Here is a 14,420-nt window from a genome sequence, read left to right as displayed (position 1 = left end):
GATCTGATTATCTTATTTATAGAGGTATTGCTATCATGTTAAGTTTGGATTTGATTATCTTAGAGGTATCGCTATCATGTTAAGAGTCTAATGACGACGTAAAAAACATCATGATTATTATGTACGAAGCTAGATCAGTAGAAGCCTATTGTTAGAATGAGGATGGAAATATAATTTCCTATGACTTAAAAACCCCATTACACTGCTTTAGATTAGAGGATTGCAAAAAAATATCTTCTGCGAACCACATGAGATTCTCTACCTTTTGTAATTTCATAACACCAATCAAATCATTTCTTGCAAAAATAAAATCGTAACAAATGTAGTTTTGAGCCATTGAAACCTGCAAAACCTAAAGCTATTCTTTGTTTTGATTGTGGAGTCTTTCACCAACTAAGATTACATATTTTGTAGTATACTTAGTGAAAGAAATCAATTGTCAGAGTAAAAGATCGGAGAATTAAATCTCCACTCTTACACACTGTTTTCTCTGAGCGTAAAAAAATCAATGGTTCAAAGAAACCCATTCTCCAATGAAAGAGGAGGATGACACGGAAGACATTGGGAAAAGATGATCGAGTTGGAGAAATGTGATAAAGAGTTCAAAGAAAGGAAAAATATAAGAGTGAATATTGATATTTTACAATGAAGATTTAACAAATAAAAAATTGAGTGGACTAGAAATGCACAATAAGCTCCCCTTCTACTTTCCCTATGTACTTAAAAGAAGATTCATTGTGCTGATTTCTAACGATGGGTTTGAACTTCAAACTACATGTAAAAATAGGCAGAACAATTCAGTTTTTTCCTTTTTGGGGATCTAAACCTTTCCATTATAATTGCACAAACTGATTGCAAATTCATACGGCCAGATTTGACAGAACAAAATGGCCACCACTCCCATCTCCACCCCCCAAATAGAAAGATGCCAATGGCCTTGATTCAGAAATGAAGGCAACTCCAAAACAATGCTTTGCCACTAAATTACCATACCGAGCAACCTCCCTATGTACAAGCGCACTTTACACACGTCAACTTCAGAAATACTTCCAACACACTGCACATTGAAAGGTGGATGATGCATCTTTGATCCTCTGGGCCACTGGCTACCGACTCCAACAAATGAAAATAAAGGGCCATTTCTCACCTCTGAAAAGACTTGTGCACGAGAATTCGTTCCGTAGGAGTACGGATTCTTGAAAACCAATAACTACACAACCAAAAACATGAATACATGTCCAGAATAATACTGTTTTAGAAGAAAAATCTCTCGAATGAAAAGAAGACATGTCGGAATTGATGACAGAGCAGAGCAGCATAGCAACACTGTCAACATTGTAGCAGAGAATTTACATTGGAACGTCAAAAGGCTAACTCCTCATGCCTGAACTTAAAAAGCTCATTAATCCCTCCTTTACAGCCCTTCTAGAATTGATATGAAAACTGTGACAAATAGGATAGGCGTAGACATTGGTACACGGAGATGGATTTTTATATGTTAATTGATAACAAACAACAGAGAAATTGTTAAAAAGAATAGATAAATATCATATTTCAAAATAAAGATTAAAGTACACAATGGTGATTCATGAAAACCAGAAAGGCTATACAACATATACAACTAAAATTCTATACAAATAGATATTTATTCTACATCAGAGGTATATAGGGGTTTCCATGTTCATCATACCTGTATTCGACATCCCTATCAATGCCTCCATGGTGTAGAATACTTCGCTGCTAGGCAAACTAGGACAAGGAACTCAGCATGAACTATAACAGGTAAGTGCAAAATCTGAACCGTGGTTAGTGGCCGAAGGAATCGCCTCAAAGTATACTCCAGATTAAATCATGAAGATGGACCCAATTGTAGTCTGGCCTAGAACCTTTGAACTTCGATCAAGGCCATGACAAGCAACCTAAAAAAACAAAAGAAGTTAATCTACGAAGAAGAATCATTCAAGCATTTTTATTCAATACTCAATTCTCTATGGTTGCGATTCTAATTTTAATTAAATATAGAAACTATCTGCTCCACAAGTTCACTAAGTTTGAAGTCAAAGGAACACTATCAAATGAAAAAGTGAACTACAAGGTAAAAATAACGAGATATGTTTTAGTTCTTGTATCTCATTGAACAAAAGTAAACAAGAAATAGTTACGAGAACCGAGAAACGAAAAACCAAAAATGGAAATGTCATAGAACTGGTCTCTCACATAGATAGGTGGCTATGTCTTTAGGGGTCAATAGCAAATTTTTATAATTTATCAGAGGCCTCACTTCAAATATTCAAAGAAGAGAAAACTTCGTCACTTAAAACGAGGGAGGGAACAAATGTCATGGCAGGGGGAAAACATAAAGAAAGTTTGTTTTCTTCACCATATATGAAAGGGCAGCATAACGCTCTTCATTCAAATACAATGGTTTTCCCCGACGCATTTCAATATCCTGCAGCAAGGAAGGAAACAAGAGGTTACAGCGGAATATGAATATGACCAAAAAGAATGCTATACAATACTTATTTAAAATGACAAAGGAGAAATTTCATCAACAACCCATCATAATTTACAATTGATAAAGATGACAATATACCTCCTCACCAAAAGCATCCAAATAAGGAGATGGCCAAGGAGCCTGACGTGCAGATCTCTGCAGTAAAATCGTGGTCCTCTGTAAAAATAAAGCGGAATCTCATTTAGTTGATCCCATTGTCGAGTAAGAAATATGTAAAACAGAAGGATCCCTGAACACAAGGTTAAAGGATGACGCACCCTAATCAGCAAAAACACACCAGTGCCAGCAGCACAGATATTTGCATGAGCTTGGCATCCACTTTCCCTTGAGACAAACATAATTAACTTTCAAAACTTCATAGCTAACAGTAAAAGCACAGAATAATTCTTTTTCTTATGAAAATAAACATCGATCCTTATAAGCCAATTTTGAAAGTAAAACTATTTTTAAAAGGCAAAAAGACCTGCAACAGGATTTCCAGCTTGGGGAGCACAGTCTACCACATAGCAGGCATAATGCAGGATCATCAATAACGTGTTTGCAGTCAGGGCATCGCTTTTTTATGTACCTGTCGAAGCAGAAAATTCGATCATTCCCACTTCAATATAACAACAGAATAAATAAAAGAGAGAAATTGAATAGAAAGTCGAACACACCTCTGCAATAAATCGTGGTAAACATGAGGCAGACGAATTAATTGAAAAGGTACTGCAGGTGTGCAGTGCTTTATGTTTTTAGACCTCTGAAACTCAAATTCTTTATTAAAATGACAAAACCACTTCGAAACAAGTGCCCGTGAGGTTCCATCCTTAAAAACAATATCCAATGGAAGAATTTCGAAAATTTTCTCAAGCTTCTCATTTTCGTTGAGTTCCAGTGTGTTGTTGTCAATCATATTGTTACCGGCAAGATATGTTTCTAAAGCAGTCTCTCCATCAAAAATTGGCACTAGTGCACAGGAATTTAGTAGTTTTAGAAGTAGTGCACATCTCCGAAGATAAGGGAAAGTCCAGCTACGTATCATGTCCTTAACATTACAAGACGGCTCTGTGTAATTTGAAACAAAATACTGTCGCGCATGTTCAGATTCTTCCATAATTTTGCAAATATCAGCAACCAAGGAATCGCTAAAGCCCAACTCATCTACCTTGTATTGAGACTTGATGAAAGATGAGATTATAGCCTGTAATGAATATTTCAAAATTACAAATCTAGATTTGGCAGAACATAATCAACATTGAAACTTTAAATGCTTCAAACATACCTGGGCCACAGAAACTAGGTAGAAGATATGCACAAGGGAAAGCAAGGATTCCCTACACGATAAAAAGGGGAAAGGAAGACAAAAGAGAACCCACATCAACGATGCAAATGGGTCATGGGCAAGAACAGGATCAGATCCTCGGCTCAAGAACTGGATATCAAATTGTGGCAATTCCACACGAAGGCTGGTCAAGATGTGGAGGATACCTGCAATAGCATCAATCAGAAAACTATAAGTTGAAGAGTGGAAGATATATCTAGAAAAACTCCACGAAAGAATTTCAGATGGGAATCTATCTTAGCATTTATTGAAAGCTCATGCCCGTGAATAAAGAGGCATCATATCTAATATCCTCGACAATTAGTTCATAAAAAAATTGTCCTAAACAGAACATGGATGGACATTTGGAAAAATTCAACAAGATTCTAAGTGTCCATTCAACTCTGTCCCTGAAGTGCACACTACAGAAAACGAAGTCAAAGACAGTGATACAATAAAATCCAATAAAGGAGTGCCAAAAATAACCCAAAAAGATAAAGATACTTCTAAGCCCCTGAGTTGTACCTCGTCCACATGAGTCGCTAGCATTTTCATTGGACATCCCAGAGCAGATAGAATCTGCAAACCTTTGAATACCGCAAAATCTTTGAAGCAAAAGGAGAGAATCCTCACATTTAACGCGTTGTATCACTTTTAGCAATAAAGACAATACAAAACCACCAGAAGTTTTAAGCTCCTTATACAACGTATTCAGGCCAATATTGGGGTTCATATCAGTCTTACTACGGGCAGCAATTTCCATTGATATGAGGGAATACTTGAGCATGTCCCACATAAGAATTGATGGATTAATCCTCGAGGAGCTTATTAACTTATCCTGTTTCTCAGAAAAATACATCTTAGACAGAACAAGGGATACAACTTCAAGATCATGACTCACTTTCCTATGTCCATGTACAGAAATATCTTTAAGCACTTTATTCCTCCCAACAGCCTTAGCCGCAGATTGCAGGAGAGCCACTGCTTGCTGAATATAAAGTGGATTCCCTCTTTCAGTTGATTTGTTAAGATGACCTGAAACCCGTGACAAACTCCCAACTGAACTCGTCGCCGGGTTCCAAATATTTTGAGATTCCCTAGGATATGCAGGCAAAGTGCAATTTGCAAGACGTCTACACACTGGGCACAAGAATTCTCCCTGTTACGTGAAACAAATTTTCCTAAATTAGCACACATATATAGAATATATATATATATAAACCACAAAATTCCTGAGTTTTGATTGAGATGATTCTCTGGTCAAGTGATTGAAGTATCAAGTTTTGGATTAAGCTGGGGCATTGAACTTCTGATTAAGATGATTGATCCTATGATTATGTTAATTAAACTTTATGGTTCTTTATTCTAAGAAAACGCGGAATGAAGAACTATAGGAGAGATACATATACCTGCTCAGGATCAACTATATGCCCTCCTTCAAATACAATTCTTCGAGCAAACCTGAAAGCACAAGAAAAGAACATATGTTTGGCATTAAAACATATTGGAACATAAAGAAGCAAAGTGTACCAACAAGCAGTCTAAGAAAATAGGTACATCTTGCACTTACACATACAACTAACGATGTCTTAATTCAACTTGGGGATAGAGAAGTACAACCTATAGAACGGATCCTGTTCAAGTAACGCCATTACAATGCCCTATTTCTAACTATATATCAGTGGAAGAGTATGACAAAGTCCTCCTTCAAACCTTGCCTTAATAACTCCCGAGCAATAGTAAATAAAGACAGCAAAATGTACGGATGTTTCCTTGCATTTAATTTGACTCACAAAAAGTTACAATATCATGATTACAACATCAAAATGTGAACAATAACACCCAGCAAGTTCGAGAGAGCCGGTAAACTCTCCCAAGCCCTAGAACTACTGTTCTATTAAAACTACGTGATAAGAAAAAGTAAACAGACCCTCTTATAAAAAAAATAAAAATAAAAAGTAAACAGACACAGGCAACATATACTATACTACTAATACCCTGGCCCTAACAGATGTACTAACGAACTCCCCACGTCTCACTAACAGTTGGCCCCCTGGTTAATTCCCTTATTGCCCCTTCTAGCATAAGTATTAACAATAGAGGGCCTAACACAAAAACACAGTGAACTACATCAGACAGAGGCCTCTTTGCCATTGTAAGCAATACCCCCAGTCTCTAGAAATAAAAGAAAAAAAAAACAAATGTACTAAAACACTGTTATCAGCTATCACTATTCTAGAACTTCAAGTAGATGCCATATTTGGTAATACAATCCTCTCAATACCAAACCCTAGGGGATGACCAAACACAACCATATACAACCAGGGTGTACCATGGTCTACCTCGAGGATAATTCAATTCTCAATCCATTTAACTTTAACTATCACTTCCATCTTCCCACAGACAGGAATTCACAAATTGCCACAAGTTCCCTTTTCTTACTACTAGCTTTTCCTACTTCTGCACCTCTGCTCTATAATGCGACAAAAAATCAGATTTATAAATTGAAACTAAAGCTCTAAAGAATAAAATCCTGGGATAGGGTAAACAAATAATTAAAAAAAACATCAGATTATATAGTATTAAAGGTTGGCCACACACAATAAAACGATTTTCTAAATCCATAAACTGCAACGAAAGATAATCACAATAAAAAAGACGATCTGTTGTGAGCAAAAGTGATTTTTTCTGTTTTTTTTTTTTTTTTTTTTTTTTTTTTGAAGAAAAAAAAAGGAATTTCAATGATGAATGAAGAACAAAAATGAATTAATGTAGAAAGGATACCTTTCCTTCAGTGAAGATAAGTATCGATCAAGACATCCTTGATGCACAGCATGCCCACAAGAAGAAAGATAAATTCCATCACAGTCTGTAGGACCAATTTCATTAAATGCAGTAGGCTGCAAATGTTCTACCAGCGTGTCAACATTATGAGCGCTTACAGAAGTTGCATGATTTTCTGCCAGCTCTCTTGATAGAGCAGCTATATATTTCACATGCAGCACAGACATGGAATCTTCTCCTCTTACAGCTTTAGAAAAATTTTCATCCTCGTAGAATTTAGAATGCAGACTATCGTGCATTTCTTTTTGAACAGACAAATAAATATCTTCTTCCAATGTATCAAAGCTGAATATTATCTTTTCTCCTTTATCATTTGATGTACCAGGCACTTGACTGTTTCGTAAAGGAGGAAAATGAGACTTGACAAAATCCAGAAAAGCGCCAACTTCCCCAGGAAGTCCATGATTGGCATATTCTTTTACTGCATTCTGAATGAGCTCTGTTAACTGCAGAGACGAAATCCCTCCTGAACTTGCAGAAGACGTGCTTAGTCCTGATTGATCAAGGTTTCTTTTTGACATTGTTGAGGCATGTTCATCTCTCCAGTAAGGTTGATCCCATGACACGACACCTCGATCAATTAAACTCACAAGCTTTGATTTCTAGTTTAAGAAGGACAAATTTTAAAATCAGAACCAGGAATCTGTAAAGGATGAATTCTATTACACAAAATAAACCAAAATGGAGAAATAAAATGAAGTTAATAGAAAATGCAAACAGCCGATCACATACCTGCAAAAGAGTCAGAAAAGAAATAGGCACGCTGGAACTCGAATCATGGCAAAGCGAGCAAACAGTTTCAGACTGTTCAGCACTAACACTGACGTCGGGCTTCTCAGACTCTTGCCCAAATTCTGGATCATCATCATCCACAGAAGCATCAACACTGGCCAAAAATTTTGATTGCTCGGCTCTCATTTTTTCCTACAGACAACCACCCAGGAAAGTGAGTATTAAGCCGAAGTTCATAGTAACAAAGGTAGAATAAACATCATTGCCATGTGTGAATGCAGCCAAAGTTTACCAAGGTAGATAACACCTCTTATACCATAAAAGCCCAATGAATTTACAATATACGTAGGAACTTTAACTTCAATCTAACCCTTACAAGATCAGAATAAAAAGAAAGCCTTCCAAATGCAAAAGAGTTATCTATCAAATGGAAAACAATATTCTTCCTTGGAAGAAAATGATAGAAATAAACAAAAAAAGGTACTTGCTCAAAAAGAAGACATCTTACTAATATGGCGGCCTGTCTCTCTCGAGCCTTTGCCTTCCGCTTCTCACTATCAGAACTTCTGCTCGGTCTATTAGTATTACTACTAGGCAAAGATTCTGACAAGTAACCAAGAATTTCAGGCGCAAGTTGCTGTACTTTGCCCATACAATGAGAATCAACCTCTGAAAATTTCTTCAACAAGCTTTCAACCAGAGAGGATAGGTTGCAACTTCCAGCCTCCAAAAAGTTTTCTCGCCCTTCCTTCTTGTGCATTTTCATTAATAGAATAAGAAGAGATAACAAGCTTTGTCTGCCGAAACCATATGCCAAACCCTCATCAATTTCTTCAGCAGCAAAAAGAAGCAAGGGAATAGAATCTGGACCATAAAATGATTGATCACTCGATTCCTTTTGCTGAAAGCAAATATCCAATGCCAATGCTAGCAAGTGCAGAGCACTTAACAGGACACTATCTGGAGCCCGTGATTTAGTTGATTTCTCAGTAAAAACAGAATAAAACAGCACAGCGCGAACAAATTGAAGGACTGTTTTACAAGTAGCTATTCTAGCCAATCCTTTAAAAGGGGGATATGTTTTAGTCCATTTAGGCAGCTGTGAGGTCAAAGCAGAGACACTACATGACCTCAAATATCGTTCTTCAGCAACCTGCAGATCTCGTAAACTCCAACGAGGGTGGTACAGATCCAATTCTTTCCAATACTTCCAATGTAAGGAATACATTCCCTGAAACATATTTAGGTCTTAGGAAATAATAATGAACAAAAATATGTACGCAACAGATAACCCAAACTGGTAAGGGGCATAACCTGATTAAATCCAGAGGGATTGGAATAGACAGCAATTGTATCCAAAATTTCCTGCAGCTGATGACACTTGGAAAGATCACGAGGGAGTGCTTTAACCAGTTGACTATGAGTAGCATCTCCGATTGCTAACTTGTAAATCAACTCTCTCTTCAAGCTTTCTGCTACTGTAAGTCCGCAAAACCTCCTTTCATTGACTATTTGAATGATCAATGTGAGCATCTCTTGCACTAAAGTAGGCTCATACCTGCAGAACAGTGTTTTATATTTCGTATGAAAATTTTAAAAACAAAACAATTCTTTATGAAAGGGGTAATTGTATAGTATATGTAGTTAAACGTGGTTGCAAGCTCTCTCCCAACCATTAAATATATTTGTTTCAAATATAATTATCAATACCTGCATAATTTGTCAAACAGTAAAAATTACCCCATCTTTTTCTTTAACACTTTCGTGATGTGTTGTGCTGTCTCAAATAATTATCACATCTATGGTAACTGATTCTTGTCAAATGTATTATAATCTGCCTAAATGTCAGCTTTATAAATGGAGTTTTTTTAAACACAAAAACAACTAAGTCCAACAAAGGAGATTTCAACTATAATAAAGGACTCCAATCCAAAAGAAAGATACTTGCAAAAGAATCCAAATGAACGATATAAAGGGATGTCAGTGTAGAGTGTGAAATTAGGAAAAGGAGGGTCCTATTTTCGTATCCTCGAATATACTAAGGTTTCATTTGAATTCATGTTTATTGTAACTTTTCAATGATTCAACAAAAAATTTGGTTTCTTTACAAAATATATATATTTTATATAGATACTATAATGAATGTTTCCAAGCTGCATTAAACAAGGGTTTAAGTAGCACCCTATTTTAAAAGAACAATAAGTTCCAAGTCAAAGTAATAGATGAGTACATACTCACTAGGGCGTTCAACATTTAGGGAAATATAGTCTGACAGCCGGAAGCGTTCTATAATTCTACTGACATAAAGATCAGGTGGAGCCATAGCCGCACAACACTGCAGCAGAAAGAGATCAAGCTCCAGACATTGTTCTGACCTGTTACAAAGCCATTAAAATAGCAGCAAGTTTCCATATAGCATACCAAAATAAGAAGATAGAACACAAGTCCTTTGTTTCCCAAAAGTTAACTTACCAGCGGATCGATCGATACAACTCACAAGACAATAGTGCTGCATCTCCGTTCCTCCGCCACATTCCAGCATTAACCTCAGCACAAAAAACTTTAATGCGTAGAGGATGCTCCATAACAAATGAAGAAAAACCGTACGGGTGACAGTCTGTAAGAACACTTTTAAAGAAGTCCACATATTCAGATGACAAATTTGAGGAACTAGCACCTGTTGCACTTGGCACCACAGATTCACTAAAACAGCTTCCCAATGCCTTCTGTAAAAGCAGGGAAAGCAGCCGATGTAATGGAACGTGAATAGATATGTCCTGGGAACTAACATCATAAACAATGTTTGGCCATGCAGATGAGCTTAGAAAATGTAGTGCATCAACCTCCATGGCATAGTCCTCATCAGTAACTGTATCATTGGTCACATCCATCAATTGGCTGTCCTCCCCACAACTTATACCATGCTCATTGTCAATACTCATTTGAAGGCCACTGTACATACGTGAGGAATATTGCCTAATATGGTATTTGCTTCTTTTAGCAAGCTTCTCAAAAATAAATTTACCCTTCTCCATCTTGGATGGGGCAGATGTTTTTCTCAATGAATAAGATTTGCAACTAGGAGACAGGCTGATGCTATCATCAAGCATATTTGGAATGCTTCCGTAAGTACTTTCAGTTGCCAACCAACTATCAATAATCTTCAAGCACTCGTAAGTCAGCCACATAATAGTTGGTGAAATTTTATCTAGACAAACTTCATCAACTCTTGATGCAGATGTGGATCTACTACCCTTTCCCAATACATTACATGCAGCAGTTTCCTGTGATAAACGTCCTACTTTAGCGTGCCTGACATTATCTATATCATCCACATTCTGCTTGTACGTTTGGAAGGACATTGCATCAGCTGTATCTTCACGACTACTACAATTAGCAGGAGAAAATGCTTCCTTCACTAATAGAGAATGAATGTTAGCAACAGAGTGATCTAAACCAAAAGGTAAATGGACATTTTCATTTTCTTCTTCTATGTGGAGGCCTGTTTCTCTCTTCTGAGGATCCATTCCTTGCACAAAAGTCAGCAGTCTCAACCAAGTTCTTAGGATATCCTGCTGCTCATAGATTACATATCTGGGCACTACAGCATGGCTCATAACAAATCTAACATCTTCAACTACACGAATGGTGGTTTCATACAAATTACTCCACTTTATAACCTATAAATGAGAAAATAAAAATCAGAAGAAAGCAAATAAGCAGAACTATGCCAAAAAGAGTACTAATTGAAAATTATTATTATGAACGCATGAAGCCTTTAAGGGGGATATTTGTCAATGACTTCATTATAACATTACAGAGGTCATTTGTATTTCATTGCCTGTGTCTATATGTGTGAACATTACACGTTTCTATCTTCTACTAAGAACACATTTAATGAATGAAGAACAGCATAACAATTGACCAAGTGCGCAGAAATGAAAATAAGAAAGGATGCTTTACCTGCAGGCGACCATCTTCACTTACGCAGGAAATGAAAATATCTTCTAAGCATCCCAAGAGGATGGACAATAAGTTCATTTCCTCCACCAAACGAGGAGTAAGTGTTGGAACTGTGAATATTTGAACTGAGAAAGTTGGCAATAGTGGATACTTCTTAAGAGCGTGGTCACTGCTGTCTTCTATCGCTTCACTGATAACAGTAGGATAATAATTCAAAAATACTTTTGCAAATTCGTATTTAAATATAGGTTCTCCCAGCAATTTTAGAAGTAACTCGTGGACTTTCTTCACTACACTATCAGTTAAAAGCCTCTCTAACCTCACCAAAATATCCAATAAGCCAGCCGAAGAAATCACCCTCTTCGAAACAAAGCTGAGTAAACTTTCACTGTATTTGCAAAAGTCCAAAAGCATCTCAACAACGGCAAATGTTAACTCATTTGCAACCTTTTTATGCTCTGTAACACGGTCACTCAATTTAGGGTCTTCCACGCTAATATCTTCGGCAGATAAGAGTTTGTTTTTCCAAGAAGTGAAGAGTGCATCAAGTATAGGCCCTACGGATTTAACAAATTCCTCTGGAAGAGGTTGTATCTGTTCTGCACCTTTATGCTTTGAGCAAAACCCTTCCCGCTTCCATGCTGTTGCATCACCACAATCACAGCAACCGCCACCTGTATAAATTATGGAGTAATCGTGGTCCTGGTGGTTTCCACTCTGAAAGCAAGGGACACAAATTGCACAAGTTGGGTCATGTTCACAAGTGCGGCACCTATAAGCTATATCATTGTGGCCCCAAACAGCACCACATACACCACGCTGGCCAATACTCATTTTTGACAGATTCTTCAGAGCATAGGCTGGTTCACCTTCAAACATCAACCACTGTAACCACATCATGCTTTCACGGAATTGAGTTTTCATAGTTGGGCCCGTCAGAGATTTTTTAGACCCTGCTTTAGCATCTCGTATAAATTCTACCACTTCAACATCAGTAGGCAAAATTGCAGACACCAGCTGCGGTATCAGAAACTTGTTGTCCTTGACAAAAGAAACTAAACCACAAAAAAGTTGATCCAATAGCTCATCAGGAACTCCAAATACAGCTAGTCGCTGACAAACAAGGGAATCAGAGTTATAAACAAGTAAACCGATGATAATCAGAGTTTGATCGAGGCAACACACTATCTCAGTTCCAAGTCGAAATTGAACAGAAAATTCAATAACAGAATAGGATAAACGCATCTACAAAGTAAAGACAACGACAGACAAATACACCCATTTCCTCCATGAACAAGAACACTAACAGCAACTGATTGCAAGATGGGCAGCAAAGTATGTGGGATTAGAAAGAACATCCTTACCTGAATCAACACCGAATTTGAAATGAAATGTACAAATAGGAAACGGGAAAAGAGAATCGCATACCCGCAGAATTCGATCACGCGGCTTAAGTGGCGCAGATTCAGAAGGGGAACCAATATCCATGTCGTCCATTCTCCGGGAGCGCCAATATGGCACAAAACAGTCAGCGCAACACAAACAGCGCCGTAGCCGAGAGGTTGCACTCCCCAGGTTTCAACTCCAACCAACAACTACTCGACAAGAAATCCGAAACCTAAAATTCAATCCTCTAATTGGTCCCGTCTCGATCATTCAATACAGGAGCAGTGAATTTCAACACTGAGATTATCTTCTTGATCCCTCTGCGCTCCCAATAGTGGACTGTTTCACCAAATTTCAGAACCGCGATCAGCGTATAGAAAATCGAACATCGTCCACAAAAAAGTTCATCGCGGAAGGTAAGTATAAGTAAGAAATTTCGTCCAAAGTTGTTGAAATTACAAACGGAAATGCAGAAACCCTTCGAAGGAAATGGTTGATCTTGATCGTATCTTTCTTCGATTGCGTAACTATTTTTCCTTTTTTTAATTAAAAATAAATAAGTAAAGTCCATATTTTGTCTCACGCAATGCTTAAGTCGGTGAAATGTAATAAAATGCTGTTGTCGGAAACAGCCCAGGCCCATTTCACATGTGCGCCTGTCTGGGCCGCCACACACTCTCCCCCTCCCCTCTTCGTTTCAACATTATTAAACAATATTAATATTAAGCGTTTCTTTTTCAAATTATTGCTTTCTTCACCAATTGGAAGAACAAAGATTAATAATATCTTAATCCCATAATTAAATCAAGCTCCACCTTATTTTTAATTTCAAAATTTTTTTCTTTATTAGATAAAATTAACTCAATAAAATAATAAAAAATTAAATGTATAGTCAATCATGGAATACATTGAATGTTATAACATTAAAATTATTATATTGTATGAATTATTGCCACAATATGACAAGCCACTCCTAAAATACATATAAATTTTAAATAATATAATGAGAGTGGATGTAATGGTAAACTAATTGGTGTTCATACATTTGTTATTTTATTAATTTTTTTATAATATTTATTGTAATAATAGGTGTTAAAACGCAATGTTAGTGAGAGTTCCATCGATATATATATAATATAATATTTATTGTAATAATAGGTGTTAAAACGCAATGTTAGTGAGAGTTCCATCGATATATATATATAATATAATATTTATTGTAATAATAGGTGTTAAAACGCAATGTTAGTGAGAGATTTCTACACCCATGTGAGATCTTACGATCCACTCTAAGAGCCAAACATTTTTGCTGGCACAACCAATGTGGGATCTCACGATCACCCCCTCTTAGAGGCCAACATCCTCACCGGCAAAACCGATGTGGGATCTCACGATCCACCCACTCTTAGAGGCCAACATTCTCGTTGGCACATTGTCTGGTATTTGACTCTAATATCATTTGTAACAGCTTAAGCCAATCACTAGCCGATATTGTTCGATTTATCGTTGTCAGCCTCACAATTTTAAAACGTGTTTATTAGAGAGAGGTTTCCACACGCTTATAAGAAATGTTTCGCCCTATACAATTGACCTGTGATCTCACAATTCTCCCCTTGGGGCCCAATATCATGGTGTCAGCTATGAAACCATTTGTAACAACTCAAACCTACCACTATC

General features: G+C 37.0%; 1 protein-coding gene across 1 annotated transcript; it reads right to left on the bottom strand.

The window, feature by feature from the left end:
* Positions 1-573: 573 nt before the first annotated feature.
* Positions 574-13,296, bottom strand: LOC111482399 (E3 ubiquitin-protein ligase PRT6). Its single transcript, XM_023128154.1, has 18 exons — positions 12,786-13,296; positions 11,358-12,470; positions 9,867-11,074; positions 9,629-9,769; positions 8,709-8,952; positions 7,903-8,625; positions 7,395-7,586; positions 6,603-7,264; positions 5,228-5,279; positions 4,344-4,977; positions 3,780-3,985; positions 3,172-3,698; positions 2,979-3,083; positions 2,773-2,839; positions 2,594-2,671; positions 2,381-2,449; positions 1,691-1,919; positions 574-1,443 (listed from the first exon to the last, which is right to left on the bottom strand). The coding sequence occupies exons 1-17, from the start codon at positions 12,852-12,854 to the stop codon at positions 1,845-1,847; spliced, it is 6,165 nt and encodes a 2,054-aa protein (XP_022983922.1). The 5' UTR covers positions 12,855-13,296; the 3' UTR covers positions 574-1,443; positions 1,691-1,844.
* Between the last annotated feature and the right edge of the window lie 1,124 nt (positions 13,297-14,420).

The sequence above is a fragment of the Cucurbita maxima genome, unplaced genomic scaffold (genome assembly GCF_002738345.1).
Source record: "Cucurbita maxima cultivar Rimu unplaced genomic scaffold, Cmax_1.0 Cma_Scf00007, whole genome shotgun sequence".
NCBI lineage: Eukaryota > Viridiplantae > Streptophyta > Magnoliopsida > Cucurbitales > Cucurbitaceae > Cucurbita > Cucurbita maxima.
The sequence above is the reverse complement of the archived record's forward strand: the minus strand, read 5'-3'. Positions and strand labels throughout refer to the sequence as shown.